This window comes from Suricata suricatta, chromosome 2 (genome assembly GCF_006229205.1).
Source record: "Suricata suricatta isolate VVHF042 chromosome 2, meerkat_22Aug2017_6uvM2_HiC, whole genome shotgun sequence".
Classification (NCBI taxonomy): Eukaryota; Metazoa; Chordata; class Mammalia; order Carnivora; family Herpestidae; genus Suricata; species Suricata suricatta.
Genome location: NC_043701.1, coordinates 154,729,932 through 154,745,956, shown reverse-complemented (window position 1 = coordinate 154,745,956; position 16,025 = coordinate 154,729,932). Strand labels below are relative to the sequence as shown.

At 39.1% G+C, this 16,025-nt stretch overlaps 1 protein-coding gene and 1 pseudogene across 2 annotated transcripts in view; both read right to left on the bottom strand.

Annotated features, from left to right (window-relative positions):
• Positions 1-10,054, bottom strand: part of HELLS (helicase, lymphoid specific) — a 40,497-nt gene extending 30,443 nt beyond the window's left edge. The window contains exons 1-4 of one of the 2 annotated variants that reach the window (XM_029916365.1): positions 9,894-10,054; positions 9,354-9,475; positions 3,636-3,758; positions 637-693 (exon numbers count right to left, since the gene is read on the bottom strand). In XM_029916365.1, coding sequence (XP_029772225.1) covers positions 637-693; positions 3,636-3,758; positions 9,354-9,475; positions 9,894-9,924 — 333 coding nt within the window. In that variant the 5' untranslated portion in view covers positions 9,925-10,054. The remainder of the gene's footprint in view (positions 1-636; positions 694-3,635; positions 3,759-9,353; positions 9,476-9,893) is intronic. The other variant, XM_029916359.1, reaches the window with a different exon arrangement.
• A 3,130-nt stretch (positions 10,055-13,184) lies between these two features.
• On the bottom strand, positions 13,185-13,498 carry LOC115285717 (annotated as a pseudogene).
• Between the last annotated feature and the right edge of the window lie 2,527 nt (positions 13,499-16,025).

Below are 16,025 nucleotides of genomic sequence, written 5' to 3'. Positions count from 1 at the left end.
TGCCCTTCTGCTCTCGCTCTCTCTCAAAAATAAACAAACAATAAAAAAAAAAAAACCCCAAAAGGGTTACATTTAGCTTTCCTTCCCTATATAAACATACTGAGAAACATATTTTACATGTTTCTATGCGGCTTTTAACAAACATAAGTTTTCAGATAAAGAAGGGCAAAAGTAGGTGATCAAAAAAGAGGGGCACCTGGGTGGCTCAGTCAGTTTTGCCTCTGACTTCGGCTCAGATCGTGATCTTGTGGTCTGCTTCTCTCCCTGCCCCTCCCCCATTCATGCTGTCTCTGTTTCTCAAAAATAAATGTTTGTCAAAAAAAATTAGAAAAACAAAAATCAAAAATCAAAAAAAAGGGGCACCTGGGTGGTTCAGTAGGTTGAACATCTGACTCTTGATTTTGGCTCAGGTCATGATCTCATGGTTTGTGGGTTCAAGTTCCCATCCGGCTCTGTGTTGACAGTGCAGAGCCTGCTTGGGATTCTCTCTCCCCTCTCCCCACTCTCATTGCCCCTACAGATTCATGTTCTCTCTCACTCAAAATCAATAAATAAACTGGAAAAAAAAAAAAGACTACAAAAATTTCTTCAATATTTAAGAATATATACAGGATTTTCCATCTTACTATATATTACCTTAGTAACTTTTAAAGATTCCTTTTTTCTCTCCAATTTCTCTTTCTTCTTCTGTTCCTGTAAGATAACTTAGTGTCACAAGCAGGAAGTGCAAAATCTAAAACACACACCTCAAAAAACATGTTCACAGTGAACAAACTACATAAAGATGTAAAAACGAGGGAGAATTTGCACTTCAAGCCTTTATGGAGCAACAGGGAACAGATTTCCTCTCCTGCCTTAAGGAACTGAAAGGCCAGGGAAGAGCCACCAGAAAGAAGCAGGTAGAACAATCCCTGTGCTCACAAGGAAATAGGAACAGTTCACACCCGTTAGGGAAAGTAAAAGGGCCTCCTAACATAGAAGGCAACAAGAAGAGTGCTCAGAAGAGGGGCTGCTGAGTTATTTCTAGACTAAAAGCTGTTCCATATACATCCTAACAAAGCTTTAACACAGACAGAAAGGGATTCAAATCATTCCCAAGAGGTGGTTAGAAGATATTTCTCTTTAACAACTCATTAAGTGTAATTGTTTTATTTTCCTATAAGTGTGTTTCATTTTACCATTCAAAGGTTTAAAAAGGGATTCAAAGGAAAAAGAATATTTAGCAAATACAGCAAAATCCTGATTGATAATAATTATGAGATGTGAATGTTGGGAACACAGAAAATTACTATAGTCTTGATATTTGCACAAATTTATAAATCTTCATACATTCTAGTGGGCAGCAAATAAGATATTTTACGAAGTACAACTGGAAGACGAGAACAGGTAAAGGGTATTAGGACTGTGAGGACTGAAAAGGTATCAGATAGCAATTTCATTTAAGGTTGTTAGGGCAGGCTTCATTGGGAAAACTTTCAAGCCAAGGCTTAAAGGTGATGAAGTAAGCTATGCTGGTATCTGTAAGACAGTTCCAAGCACAAAACAGCCAGTGCAAAACCCCAAAGGCAGGAAACACACCTGAAATGAGGCCTGAAAGGTAATGGGGTTGAGCGAGGCAACCAGACTTACGGTCTTGTGGGCCATTATTAAGCCTTTTATCATTTAAAGAAAAAAATTTTTTGGTTTTGTCTTGATCAATGTAAACTAGAAAGCACTGAAACATAATGAGGGTAGGGATACCTGGACAGAAGGCACTGAAGAAAAATAATTTCTTTACTCAATAAACATATCTTTCAGGGCATTGCATGATCAGTTGATTAAGCGTCGAACTTCTGCTCACATTATGATCTCAGTTTGTGTGTTTGAACCCCACATCAGGCTCTGTGCTGACCAAAGCTTGGAGCCTGCTATGGATTCTGTGTCTCCCTTTCTCTCTGCCCCTCCCCTGCTCTCACTCTGTCTCTCTTAAAAATAAACAGAAAAAAAAGAATCTTTCAAAAACAAAGGCAAATGAAGACTTTCCCAGAAATAGAAAAGCTAAAAGAATATATAACCAATAGAAAATCCAAATGAATTTATAATAATGGGAAGTAGATCAGTGGCTATTTGGTGATGAAGATAGGAAGTGAAGGATGGGAAAAAATTTTTTTTAAAGGGGCAGGAATTCAGCTATAAAAAGAGATTTTTGCTGTTTACAACATGGATGGATGTTGTGGGCATTATGCTAAGTGAAAGGAGTCAGAGAACGACAAATACCATACAACCTAACTTGTGGAATCTTAGGGAAAAAAAACAAAAACCTCCAAGCTCGTAGATACAAAGAACAGACTGGTAGTTGGTGGTGGGAGGAATGGGGAACAGGTCAAAAGATAGAAGTATCCAGTTATAAAATAAGTCAGGGGTACCTACTATACAGCATGGTGACTATAGTTAGTAGTACTCTACTGCATAGTTAAAAGTTGCTGGGGCGCCTGGGTGGCTCAGTCGGTTAAGCCTCCGGCTTCAGCTCAGGTCAGATCTAACGTTCGTGGGTTCGAGCCCCGCGTCAGGCTCTGTGCTGACAGCTGGCTCAGAGCCTGGAGCCTGCTTCCGGTTCTGTGTCTCCTTCTCTCTCTGCCCCTCCCCCTCTCATGCCTGTCTCTCTCTGTATCAAAAATAAATAAAACATTAAAAAAAAAAAAAGTTGCTAAGAGGGGTGCTTGGGTAGCTCAGTCTGCTATGCAGCTGACTTCGGCTCAGGTCATGATCTCATAGTTCAAGAGTTCAAGTCCCGCATCAGATGGCTCTTTGCTGATAGTTCAGAGCCTGGAAGCTGCTTCAGATTCTGCGTCTCCCTCTATCTCAAAAATGAATCAACATTAAAAAAAAAAATTCTCATAAGAAAAAAATTTTCTTTAACTATGTATGGTGACAGATGTTAACTAGATGTACTGTGATGATTTCACAATATATACAAATACTGAATCATAACCTAAAACTAGTATATGTCAATTATACCTCAATAAAAAAAGGGGAGTTGATGGTTATGTCATCACCTTGATTGTGGTAGTTTCCTGGGTGTATTCATGTCAAAACTTAGAAAACTGTACAGTATAAGTGTGCAGTTTTGTGTATATCGATTATATTTCATAAAGCAATTTAAAAATGAACTAGCAATATAAGTTCACAATTCCCATCATCCACAAAATAGGAGTAAATAGGATAAAAACCAGTCAATAGGTAACGAGAAAAATAAATAGTAGTATATTCATATAATGGAATGCTTAGGAATAAAGAAAAAGCCTATATGAACAAACAAAATTTCAATATGCTGAGCAAGAAGCAAGACACAAAAAAGTGCTTACTACATTATTCTATTTATAGAATATTCTAGAAAAGCCAATACTAATCTATAGTGGCAGAAAATAGAAATCAGTGGGCTGGGGGCCTGGCATGGGGATCACTGAGACAAGAGAACTTGGGGTAATGGAAATGTTCTTTATCTTGACTGCACTGTGGTTACAGAGTGTATATAGTGGTCAAAACCCATCAAACAGTAAACTTAAAATGTGTACAGTTTACTGCATGTAATTTTATCTCAATAAAACAATTTAAAAAATTGAAGCTACTAGTTATAATCAATCATATACACATACCTCTAGTTGTTGCTGTTCCATTTTAGTCAATAAAAATTTGGAGTAGATATTGCTTTTTTCTAGCAAATGTTGAAGTCTACGGTACCGAATGTCCACAGACTCTCTATCCCAAGACATGCGAGCCTATCCAAGAAGAAAATTTCCATAATTATTAAGTTTTCTGACATATGTGATGTCTTTTATAAGGTGTAAAAAAAAAAAAAAGTCTAAATAAATGCTCTTTGGGTTTAATTTTTTTTCTGTTATTAATGGGGGGAAAAGATATTTTATAGTATTTACTTTAGTAAAAATGATTTATTTTCCAAACCAAAAATTAGAACAAAGCTGAAAAAATATGATTCCTGGGTTCAGCATGCCTTTTGGTATGATGCAGCTTGGATACCAAAATAATGAAATTTTAGACATTGGACATGTTTACTGGTACCCACTGAATTAATGTCCATTTTTTAATACAAAATTAACACTAGAAAGTAAATATTTAATTCAAGTAGGGGCGCCTGTGTGCCTCAGTAGGTTAAGCATCTGACTTAGGCTCAGGTCATGATCTCAGTTTGTGGGTTCAAGTCCTGTGCCAGGCTCTGTGCTGACAGCTAGCTCAGAGCCTGGAGCCTGCTTCAGACTCTGTGTCTCCCTCTCTCTTCCCCTCCCCCATTCACACTCTCTCTCTAAAATAAATCAACATTTAAAAAATTAAAAAATTTTAATTCAAGTAGATTTAAGTTTTCAAACAATCAAATGACTTCAGAAAGGAAAATTTTTATATATCAGTTTTATTTGAAAGAGCATTAGAATTAAAAAATCATTTCATTGGCTAGGACGTAGAATATCTAGTCTTAGAATTTTAAAATTGTATGGCCAGGCTGGCTCAGTTGGTTAAGCATCAGACACTTGATTTCAGCTCAGGTCATGACCTCCTAGTTGGTGAGTTGAGCCTCACACCTGCAGAGCATGCTTGGGATTCTCTCTCCCTCTCAAACCAAATAAATAAGCTTTACATTTAAATAAACCTTAAAAACAAAAACAAAAAACTGTATTGCTGGTATATCTGACTGGCTCAATCAATATAACATGCAACTCCCGATCTCAGGGTTGTGAGTTTAAGCCCCATACTGGGCCTAGAGATTACTTAAAAAAAAAAAAAAAGAAAGAAAGAAAAGAAAATCCTAAAATAAAAACTTAAAAATACCTGCATTGTCAAAATATTTCAACATGCTAAATCTACTTACGATTTATCACTTCTTCTTCCTCCTCAGCATTGTATTCCCCAGAGTTTTGTCCTTTTAGACTTCTTTAACTCTCCCCTACACCCTCCACTTAGCTTTATCATTTACATCTGCATACTTTCAAATCACAAACCTGCTTTTCATAAGACTTTTACACACCATTTATTTATAAGTGATGTCTAAGTCTACAACAGTCTAGTGGCTGAGAAGAAATCCAACCCTTTCTTGATTCACACTGATAAAGTTAAATATTTGGGGGAAAAAAAAAACCCAGAGGACACAAGATGGAAAACATAAAAGTAACAAATAAATAATATATAGTTCAGTGGTCCACAGATTTTTTTCCCGTAAAAAAGTAAAGGGTAAATATTTAAGCATATGGCTTATACTCAATTCTGCCTTTTTACACAAGAATAGTAGTAGACAATATATAAACAAATGGACATGGTTGAATTCCAACAAAACTTTATTTACCTAAACAGTCACATTCCAGTTCATAATTTGTCAATCCAGTATAATCTGAATTGAAAAAACAAAACACTAAAAACACTAAGTGGGCTGAAGTGACTTCAAGAGTTGAATTCATCTACCAAAGCCAAATACGTGCAATCCTTACAAACCATCAGTTCCGCTTCTGGGACAAAGTGTGTGTGAGCAAAGTGAGTGAGAGAAAGAGAGTAGATGCAAAGGCCAAGTTAGCATAACCTAATTAATTTAATGGTTAAGGCCTCACTTTACAATTTAGACAGCATTGTATACTGGTTTGTATTTCCTAGATGTTTTATTATCTCTCTAGATTTTCTTTTAGAATAAATTTTTCTATTACAAAAGCAGTGACAATAAGATACCTAAAAATAAATCTGATGAAAATAAATGCACATTATAGAAAAATATTAAAAAAAGACCCATAAAACAAACACCCGTTACTCTATTCATGTAGATAAACTGTTGACATCTTACAAAACTCTATTTTCAGTTCTTTTAGGACAGACTCTTTTTTACTATTGCCAGTATATTACTGATTATAATAGGCAGTCAATGAATGAAACAGATATTATAAATTGGGAGATGAAATTACTTAGATTTTGAAGAAATTCTTAATTTTTAAAATTTGTTTTAAATTTTAATTAAAATATTCTGGACTTAATTTAGATATATCTGCTACCTTAATCCTGTTCAGAATAAATTAGCACACATTTTTAAAGTAATTAAAGATTTAAGATAATATGATTTTATACTAATTTTTAAGTAATATAATTAAGGAAACAAAATTAATGACTAACCTTTAAAGCCTTTAATATAACTCCATATTTCAAAATAATTTTGTAGTAAACCATATCTACCATTACTGATCCTTAGCAATTGTATTTGTTATATTAAGGTAAATTACAATTTACCTTTTTCCAGCTGTGGAAAGCACTGAGTGCCTGGCAGGGAGACTCTCATGACTAGATTGAGAGTATGCCAATGGACACTAAGGGCATAAATTCCCCAGGGCCTACTTCATAATCTCTCCCAACACCAAGACCAGATTTAGGGGCGCGGGGACGGAGTTATATTTCACTCTACACTATTTGAACTGTTTTCCTTTTACCTAAGACCCCAACTCTTACCTCTCCCCTCCCCCACTACATACACATTAATGCTACTCTTAAGTCTTAGACTAACAATGACTTCTTTCAAAAGGAGATGCAGGTGAAAAGCCAAAGAAAATAACTATAGCAAATCAATGTCAAAGCCATTCTTGACTCTTCACAAATCTTAAAGTCTCCTAAAGCAAAGTAAATGCTTCTCATTAAGGAACTTAAGCAAGCTCTTCCTCTTAAGTACTTCTAAATATATGCCCATAGTAAAAGAAAAAGAATCTTTATTTTCGTAGTGAATTTTTTGGCCTCCAAAGACCTGTAGGGAGAGATTAATTCTTAGAACTTCCCTATGGTCAAGTATGGGATAACATAGAAGTGAAAACTATAAAAATTAATTAAATTCTTTCAATACTTATAAAGACAACATAATAATAGACCACACTACTGCTAGCTTTTTGGCAAATCACACCCTTATATTAGTATAAAAACTGAAAAGAGCTATATACTTTATTCATAGGACTCAAAGTGGATTTAAAACTGCTATTTTAAATTCTATGATGGGGGCGCCTGGGTGGTTCAGTTGGTTGGGTGTCTGACTTCAGCTCACGATCTCCTGTCTTTGAGCCCCTGTATCTCCCTCTGTCCGTCCTTCTGTTCATACTGTCTCTCAAAAAAAATGAATGTTAAAAAAAAAAAATAAATTCTACAATGAGTAACTGCTAAAGAAAAGATTCATTTACTGTACCTATCCCTCAACAATAACTCCAAAAAATTTGATTATAAAATGTTTGTTCAGAAACTTAAAAATTTCACTGAAAGTGTAAGTCATTTTGATTCAAGTTTAATCAGCAAACACTTATGGTACTATAAACTTCGAGAGATCTAAGATGTGAATGAAAATGGGGCACCTGGCTGGCTCAGTAGGTGGAGCAAGTGTACTCTTGTTCTTGGATTCTAAGTTCAAGTTCCATGTTAGGTGTAGAGATTACTTAAAAATCTTTCAAAAGAAAAACACGAAAATGTTTTCACCTCCTGAATTAATGCGTTCTGGAAATGTCTTCTTTCTGTACCTCATAATCTTCAAATAGTACTTCTTTAACCCAAAACCTTCAGGACTCACAGAATTGAAGATATACTACTCAAAATGAAGGCTTTACTGGGGCGCCTGGGTGGCTCAGTCAGTTAGGCATCTGACTTCTGGTTTCAGCTCAGGTCATGATCTCAGGGTTCATGGGTTCAAGCCCTGTGTAAGACTCTGCACTGGCAGTGTGGAGCCTGCGTGGGGTTCTCTCTAGCTCTCTGCCCATCCTCCCCTCATGCTCTATCTCACAAAAAGAATGAAGAGTTTATCATTCTCATAATCTCGGAAATTGATTCAATTCTGGACACTTGCCCCATGATTCACCCTTTATTATCATCTTATTGCATGTTAGGAAGCACATTTGTTTTTTTACATATAATTTCATATACGCTATGTAATATAAAATATTCTTTACCAGTTTGAAATTCAAGAACATTTACTGCCTGCCTATTTGCTAGGTGCACAGCCTACAAAAACAAAACAGTAAGTGACATGCTTTCAACAAAAATGAGAACCAAGCAAATAATGATAATGTGAAACAAAGTACTATGAAAATTCATACCATGGAGGAAAGGCGGTTCATGGTCAACTTCCCAATTCTATTAAAACTTCTTAAAATTACCATAACTGATTATGGTCAACTATGGGTGATGAGTAATAACAAAATTAGTATTACTGGAGTGAAAGTACAGCATGGTGGTTAAGAAGTGTGAATTCTGGAATCACATGGCCTACAATCTTGGCTCCACCACTTACAAGCTGTGAGACTTCCCCCTTTCCCCACCCACTCTGTGCCTCAAGTTTTCTCAGCTGTAAAATGAGGTGAAAACAGACCTACTTAATAGAATGCTTTAATAAAAATAATAGCTTATACTAGTAATTAAGCTATTAGGTTTAATATAGTAATAATGTATTTAATAACCGTATCTACTTTACAGTCTACTTGAAGATTCACTGAGGTAATACATGTACAACATTTACAACAGTGTTAACAGTGCCAGCAAAAGAATCATTATTATTGATATAAAATGGTAGAGAACCAACTGATTCATTAGTTGTCTTCGGGGTGCATTATTTCCCAATTTAAGTAGTTTTGCAATTATATAGAGTTAATTACGTATTAATGTTTTGACCCTTGGGTATAGGGTCAAAAACGACAACTCTGAAAACACCCAGAGTTCATATTCGAGTTCACTGTTGTCTGAACCCAACCGCCCCAGCTTCCTCTATGTAAATGGAGAGGTACCAAAAGTACCTATAGCATCACAATATTCGGAGTGTGGAATAAATTATTACAAGAAAATCACTTAACTTGGGAGGCAGTACATACCGGTTAGTGGCTATCATTCCTTTTCCCGCACACGCAAACATGAACAAGCACGGTGGGCCTTTCTTACCGAGTGACACATACCTGGGTATCCTCCGTACAAGAAAACCACAGGTATAATAACTTAGTCACTGAAAAGCACACCCCATTTTTACGTAAAGCATCTTTCTTCGCCCCAGTCCAAAAAAACCAAAGCGAAAACGGAAAGCAAGTTTATCCCTGAGGTGGGAAAGGGCACTGAAATACCTCACTAACAACTCACCACCGGGGCTGGATGAACGCTTTCGGCCAAAGGAGCCCTTGAGACGCTCCCAGGCTGAAACTACGTCTCACAGAAGCACCCTGCAGAGCGCGGGCGACGGTGTCTCACAGACAGCGTCAACCCGCAGATCCACAAAGCCCGTTTTAGAGGATCTGGAAAAAGCCGACCGAAGAGCCAACCAGACCTCCGAGGAAGCCTACGACCGGGTTTAACGACGGTGAACTTGAGTCCTCAAGTACCTTTTCTATCATCTTCCGCTCCCTCTCGAGCCCAGCAGCCTCGAGCTGTTCCTCCTCCTCCAGCATGGCTTGGGTAATCACGGCAGTCTCCGGTTCTTCAACGGGATCCGGCTTCTGGGACCCTAAGACGGAAGAAGGCTTTTCAACCGCAGTTTGTAAACAGTGCCAGCTCACTCAACTCCCATATTGAACAACCTTCCTAGATGCATTCGAGGCAAAAGCTGAAGACCCACGGAGACGCCAGCATCAGCCCTCTCAAGACATCCCGGGGTCTCCACAACGTCAACAAGTGGCCAGAACTCCAGTTTACTAATCGGGAGGCTCGGAGGAATGCAGCTTCCCTGTGTACAATCTCCTATATCGTGCACATATATGCAATTCAGGGCGCCCCCTCACCCTCCACAGCCTCTTGCCCTCCTTTCTTCAGTCTCTGCCAGGAGTCGGCTCTACCCCCAATCTCGGCTGCCGCCTCCATGCTGTCTCCCTATCCCCCGCCCGGACGCCGCCGCCCGCGCCGGGACGAGGCATCTCCTTCCTCACCATCGCTGCTCGCGGGCCGCTGCGCCGGCATGTCTGACACACACTCCAGAACCCGGTCCTCTCCTCTCAGCGTCCGCAACGCTGCACGTTAAAGTGTCTCAGGGGCCGCCTGCCCAGCCTCCTCGCCAAATCCCCGTCCGGAGAAAAACGCGCGCTTCTCCTTCGCGGGAAAAAGCCTTCGTCTCGCGATACTTCGTGCTCCCCACCCCGCCCCCGGGCCGCGGCTGCACGAGATTTGGCGCAATTTAGTTTTCCTCAAACTCACCTGGGCTACGTGAGTGTTTACATTGGGGTCTTCTCTCGGGAAAACGGGTGCTGCAGAAGTTAGCCTTCTTCGTGACACTGGACGCGTCTGCCCACCGCGGAAGGCCCAGTTTCCTCACGTTTTGGATGGTTTTGAACTACACAATACTTTAGTAGCGCTCTTAACTATTTGCGAGACACCTTCACACACTGGCTGATGTGATTAAATCGCGCCAACCCGTGATCCTTCAGGTAGGGAATATGTATGAGAATTCAGGTAACGGTGTCAGAAATAAATATTGCCAATCTCACCCGCCATCCTTCGTGCACAATGTACATTTTGGGTGAAAACGGGCCAGTGACCCAGAAGAGAGTTCCTTTGTGGATGAGATGGGAGAGAAAAATAGGAAAGTAAGATTAGCAGAGTTCAAGAAGGTTGTTTCTGGATAAGGGAGAACTGAATGTAGCAATAAGGTGAGTGGAGTGGCCAGTAGGAGAGACGGAAGATTCAAGAATTCAGTAAACGCAGTTAGAACGGGTGCCTGAAAGAAGCTACTGGCCTTTTGTCGCTGTTCTTTTTAAAAAATTTCTTTAATGTTTTACTTATTTTTAGGAGAGAGCGTGAGCAGGGGAGGGTCAGAGAGAGAGGGAGACAATCTTAAAACAAGCTCCAGGCTCTGAGCTGTCAGCACTCCTGTCACTGTTTTTTTTACTTCAGCCTATAATTCCACATTTTCTTGTCTGCAGTTCTTTTCAAAAATTCCTTGGCTCCCCCTCCCCTCTGGGAATTTGTGGTATACCTGCCATGTGACCCCGTTTCCTTCATTTCTGACTCTGGACAACTTTAATGATTGTATTAATACAAAATTAAGAGCTTGCAACACATGTCCATCAAACCATCTTCACCAACCATTATAACACTCTGATTTAGCAGATTACTTTAATTCCTACATTGTAGATGAGAAAACTGATGCTCAGAAAATGCTGATTTGTTCAGAGATCTATGGGTACTTTGTAATAAAACACGAGCCAAACCCAGGCCTTTTCATTCCTACTTCAGTATTAAGATAAAATATAGCCTCGATTAATACTTATTCTTAAATCCTACCTCCTTCTAACCTAAGACAATAGCTATCAGTCTCACTTATGATCTTTGACTTCCCCACCTATCCCTTAAAATTTCTTTCTCCCTACTTTTGATACACAGCTTCTCACAGGGTTTTCCTCTAATGTATTGACAATCTCTTTTTCCTTCTTTTGAACTCAGTTGTGGCTCCCAAAATCTTTCCTCCATCTGTTGCTTTTCTGTATATACTCTATACTTACAGCACCTGCTGTATATAGGCTTTAATGATCAGCTTGAGACTGACAACTTCCCTTCTAATTCCTGAGAGAGTAGGGAAGGTCTGTCCACATGCATATGAGATGGGAGTTCAAGGCAATTCCAGCTGATTCTCAAAGGAAAGACCTCTAACATCTGGCCCCACACTTGTTAATACAAGTACACTGGTACATTTCCTGACATGTTTGTCATCGTGCAGACCTTCACTCAGAGTGGCGGTTCAAAGTTTGTCCATTCACTTTTACTTAAGGGCCTACATTTAAATGTCTCCTGGGTACCAGAAACATTTCTAGGAGCTGTACATCAATGAACAAGACAGACAATATCCTTGTTGAAATGGATCTTACGTTTCAGGTAAGATGAAGCAGGTAAGCATGTGTAGGGGGCAGGAGTGTGAGAAGTACTCTGCAAAATGTTAGAACAGAGTGGTGGAAAAGTGGGTACTTTAGAGTAGGTAGTCAGGTATCTGAGGAAATGACAGACATTTAGTCTGAGAATTGAATGTCATGCAGCCAGCTAGCCCAGGGGGTAGATAGTTGTATAGGAGGGAATTTTTTCCTCTACCCTTCTAGATTCTTTTGTCTGGTCTATTAATTAAATTGGCATTTTACAGATTAACAGGAGAAACACAAATTTAATTAGTACATACAGGAGTTCCACAAAGTTAATGAGAGTCTCCCTAACAGGCCATTGAGGCTTATATGCCATTCTTTTTTAAAAAAATTTTAATGTCTATTTTTGAGAGAGACAGAGACAGAACACAAGTGGGGAAGAGGCTAGGAGAGAAGGAGACACAGAATCTTAGGCAGGCTCCAGGCTCTGAGCTGTCAGCACAGAGCCTGATGCAGGGTTCAAACTCATGAACCACAAGATCACAGCCTGAGCAGAAGTCGGATGCTTAATCAACCGAGCCACCCAGGTGCCCCTAGGCTTATATGCCATTTTAAGCTAAGAAGGGAAGGAAAAAAATTCACAGAAGATGAGAAGAGCAAATGTTTTGTAAACAAATGTTTGCAATGACCTGCAGAAACAAAGGGAGACAGGGAGAACTTTCAACAAACAGGCTCTGCCAAGCTCCCTGCAATTTACTACACCCAGTCCTTACTCTCTACTTATTTCTGGTGATAGCTTTCTTCTTGGACAAGGCCCTCTCTGTAAATACTTTTAAGCAATTGAGCGGGGAGGTTAAAAAACTCTTACTGAGTCTTTTGAGCCTTAATTGTCTTTAGCTCAAAATAATCAGCAGGCCCAAGAGGTGCATTCTGGGGAGACTTGTTCTGAACCACTTGTCTGAACCGTCCGTGGAAGTTGCACACATTAAAAGCTGAGCTGATGGCTATGGAGAGAAGAATCAGGCCAGTAGCTGGGTGCTAAAGCATCTGCAAAGGGAGAAAAACCACATAGATTGGAATGAGGATGAACAAACAAAAGAATAAATTGAAGCACATTCCCCCACAATCCATTAAACCAGTCTCTCATTCCTGGGAATATAGCAGTACAATAAAATGGCTGTGCTTCATTTATCTGATAGAAAGTGTTAATTAGTCTCCTATATATAGATATCTATATAGATCTGTATCTATATCTATATATCCAAGATCCAGAGTCATATGCTCTATAAACCAAAGCAGCCAGGGACCCCCTTCTCTTTTTCTGAACACAACCTTAAGATTTTATTGTCTTCATAATAAAACAAAGTACAAAGCTTAGAACTGGACCGTGTGGCCCTTTCTCTTATCTCCTCCCAGTTCAAAATGCTTGCCTCTCTTAATAGCCAGCATTCTCTTAGATCTGTAGTTGGGCTCCACACATTCAAGCATCAGCACAAGCTTCTTTGTAATTTTAGCTTTTTTCCAGAAAATTGTCTTAGTCTGCCCACCATAGCCACTCTGCTTCCTGTCATAACACCACTTTCTCTGGACATAAAGAGTCTTCTTTTCTTGTACTGTGTCACTTTGTGGGGTTGGTCCTTACCACACTTCTTGCAGAAAGTCCAGCAGGTTTTAGGAATATTCACCATGTTTGTAAGAGCACTACTGGCATGGAAATAAAGATCAGGCAGGAAATGAAAGTACTAATTTTTTTTTAATAGACCTAAGTTAGACACTATTTGTCCTGTCCCATTTACACAGAAGCAGCATTTTTCATCAATGACTGCACAAGCTCCTACTTGTTGAGAGTCAGTGTGTCCAGAGCACATGAATTTTGGAGCACCACAGAGGCTACACTATAACTTCTGATTTGAGTATTTTCAAAGTTTGCTTAGTGGTATTGAACTCTTATTCTATTACCACGGAGAGATTTAAAATCACCTTTTCAAAGTCATAAATACCAGGTGTGCTTGGGTGGCTCAATTGGTTGAGCGGCCAACTTTGGATCTTGGGATTCATGAGTTGCAGCTTCATATGAAGCTCCATGCTGTCAGGAGGACTCTGATTCAGATCCTCTGTCCCCCTCTCTCTGCCCCTCCCCCACTTGCGCTCTCTCAAAAATAAACATTTTAAATACATACATACATACATACATACCAAAACTTGGAAATAAGATCTTCAACACTGAAAAAAACTTGGGAGTGCCAATACATGAGCAGGTTCTCTGCCATTTCATGCCTTGTATGTTTATGTGGCATGACCTTATGAACAAAGGAGCCCAAGTTTACAATTTGGCTGTCTTTTAAGGTGGAGTATCTGGTAACAGGAGGAGAGCCAGGTATGAGTCTGCATAGTCCTGACCATTTAAGTGGGAACCCTTTATAAATTTTGTGGCCACATAAGACAAAAAGGCCAGTGGAATCTGTCATCTCCTAGATCTGGAATATCCCATGACCTTTGCCTCTAGTACTATTAGCATCCATACAACTTTACTTTCCAGGTTCCCCCTCCAGTTTGTAAGAGCAGAACAGGTTGCAAAATACCTGCTATATAGGAGACCTGCAGTTTGGCTTTGGCATCTATAAAGCTTGGTTTTGTCACCTGGCCAAATGTCCAGATGTTTGGTCCACCCAGATATAGTTTGGAATATCAGCCAGTCTTAGGGGAGCAGCTAAGATACCTCATGTTGTACAAGGATGGCTTGTGAACCATCCAAAACATTTGGTGACTTTTCAAATGTCTGTCCTGTAGAAGGTAGTGCCAGAGTCACTTTTCATCTCCTTGACAGGTTTGAAGATGCCATTTATAGAATTGAACCACAGGTTTTGCTTATAATAATGTCCTATTATATCATCCAGGAAAGGTCCAGTGGCATCTGTTTTTGATACAGAGGGGAAATTTTTTGTCTGTTGTGTTTATCTGGGCAAGGGCCAAAAATTATCCTTGAATTTCGACAGAGGTTTTCCTGGGCCCTAACAACTCACCTAAAGCAGCAGCAGAGTGATGCTTTTCTAGTCATGGATATCTTACCCTGTCGTACATCCATCTTCCATACTTAGTTTACCACATACTCATCTTGTTGGGAACAAAAAATATTTAAGTTCTTTTGCATGATCTAGGTGTTGGATATAACCAGTCATATGGATTAGTTAATGTGGCTAAGGTTTGGTAAACTGGCATAGAGTGTGTATGGTCTGCACCAAACTTGTTGGAAAAGTGAGAGTTAATAAGAGCAAGGCACTCAGGTTAAAAGAGAGTCTACAGTGAAAATTCAGTGAGGGGAAGGAGGATAGATAGAGACAAGCATTCTTCAGTCACATGTCTAATAAAGGAAGAATGAAAAGTGTTCATTAATCCGAAAAGATGTTTTTGTTTGCATGTGTATTGGGGGGGAGAGAAAGACTTAAAGGATGGAAGAGTATATAGGTCAAAGAGAAGTTTCTTGATCTAAGATCATAGGAAAGGCTGCCTACTTCTTGATGCTGACTACTTCTGAGGTCTCAGAATTGATCCTGGAAATCCTTAACTTAAGGTCACTTGTAGGATTGTCTCCCATTTGTCTTGAGAGTGATTTTCTGGACCTACTCTGGTGTGACTTGAGTGAATCTGGGAAGATGTTTCTTTAATCTTGACAGGTAGGTGATTAGCAGTACTTCATAAGGTCCTTCCCAATAAGGGGACAGTACTTTTATTCTAAAGACCTTGATGTACACCTAGTCTCATGGTTAAAAGGGATGATAAGGTTTGTCAGTTGATGAGGGGCATGTCTCTTTTACCTGTTGGTGATATGCTTCAAGTATACTAGTTAGGTGTTTATAGTCATTCACAGCATCAAATTATTCACTTAAGTTTTCATAATGCTCACTTAATCCAAGAATGGGTTAAAAGGGATAAATCCATGCCTATTTGAAGTATTCTAGATCTTTGTAAGGGTTAAGGGTAATGCGTCTGACCATTTCAGTCTAGCTTCTTGACATATCTTTCCTAAAGTCCTTTCTGTGTCTAGATTCTTATGTTCCACTTGCCCTAAAGATTAAGGATGATATAGAGTATGAAATTTTAATGAGTACCTGATTCTTTACAGCAAGTAGTTTATCTTTGCTATAAAATGAGTTCCTTGGTTTGACTCCATCCATAAAAGAATACCAAAACAAGAAATAATCTGTTATTAATTTC